General features: G+C 73.1%; 1 protein-coding gene across 1 annotated transcript; it reads right to left on the reverse strand.

The window, feature by feature from the left end:
• Positions 1-19: 19 nt before the first annotated feature.
• LOC104489156 (MICOS complex subunit Mic10-like) lies at positions 20-86 on the reverse strand (the record flags this gene model as incomplete). The annotated part of the gene is made up of 1 exon (XM_010131283.1): positions 20-86. A coding segment is annotated over exon 1 (67 nt), but the record flags the coding sequence as incomplete, so codon positions are not given.
• Positions 87-245: the final 159 nt, after the last annotated feature.

Below are 245 nucleotides of genomic sequence, written 5' to 3' on the forward strand. Positions count from 1 at the left end.
CTGCCCTCCCCGCCCTTACCCAGCTTGACGGCGGAGTCCGCCAGACACCGGTCCCACTTCCTGCCCAGCTCGCCCTCCGACGCCATCTTGGCCGTCCCCTCCCACCTCAGGCCGTGCCCTCGCCTCCTCCCCCGCGCAACTCTCGCGAGAGCTGTCAGCGCGGGTAAGCGGCGGCGCTCCAGGTCTCGCGAGATCTCTGCCCTCAGCCGGCCCCCCGCCGTTGTCACGGTTACCGGCGGGGGGGG

The sequence above is a fragment of the Buceros rhinoceros genome, unplaced genomic scaffold, assembly GCF_000710305.1.
Source record: "Buceros rhinoceros silvestris isolate BGI_N320 unplaced genomic scaffold, ASM71030v1 scaffold36032, whole genome shotgun sequence".
NCBI classification, from domain to species: Eukaryota; Metazoa; Chordata; class Aves; order Bucerotiformes; family Bucerotidae; genus Buceros; species Buceros rhinoceros.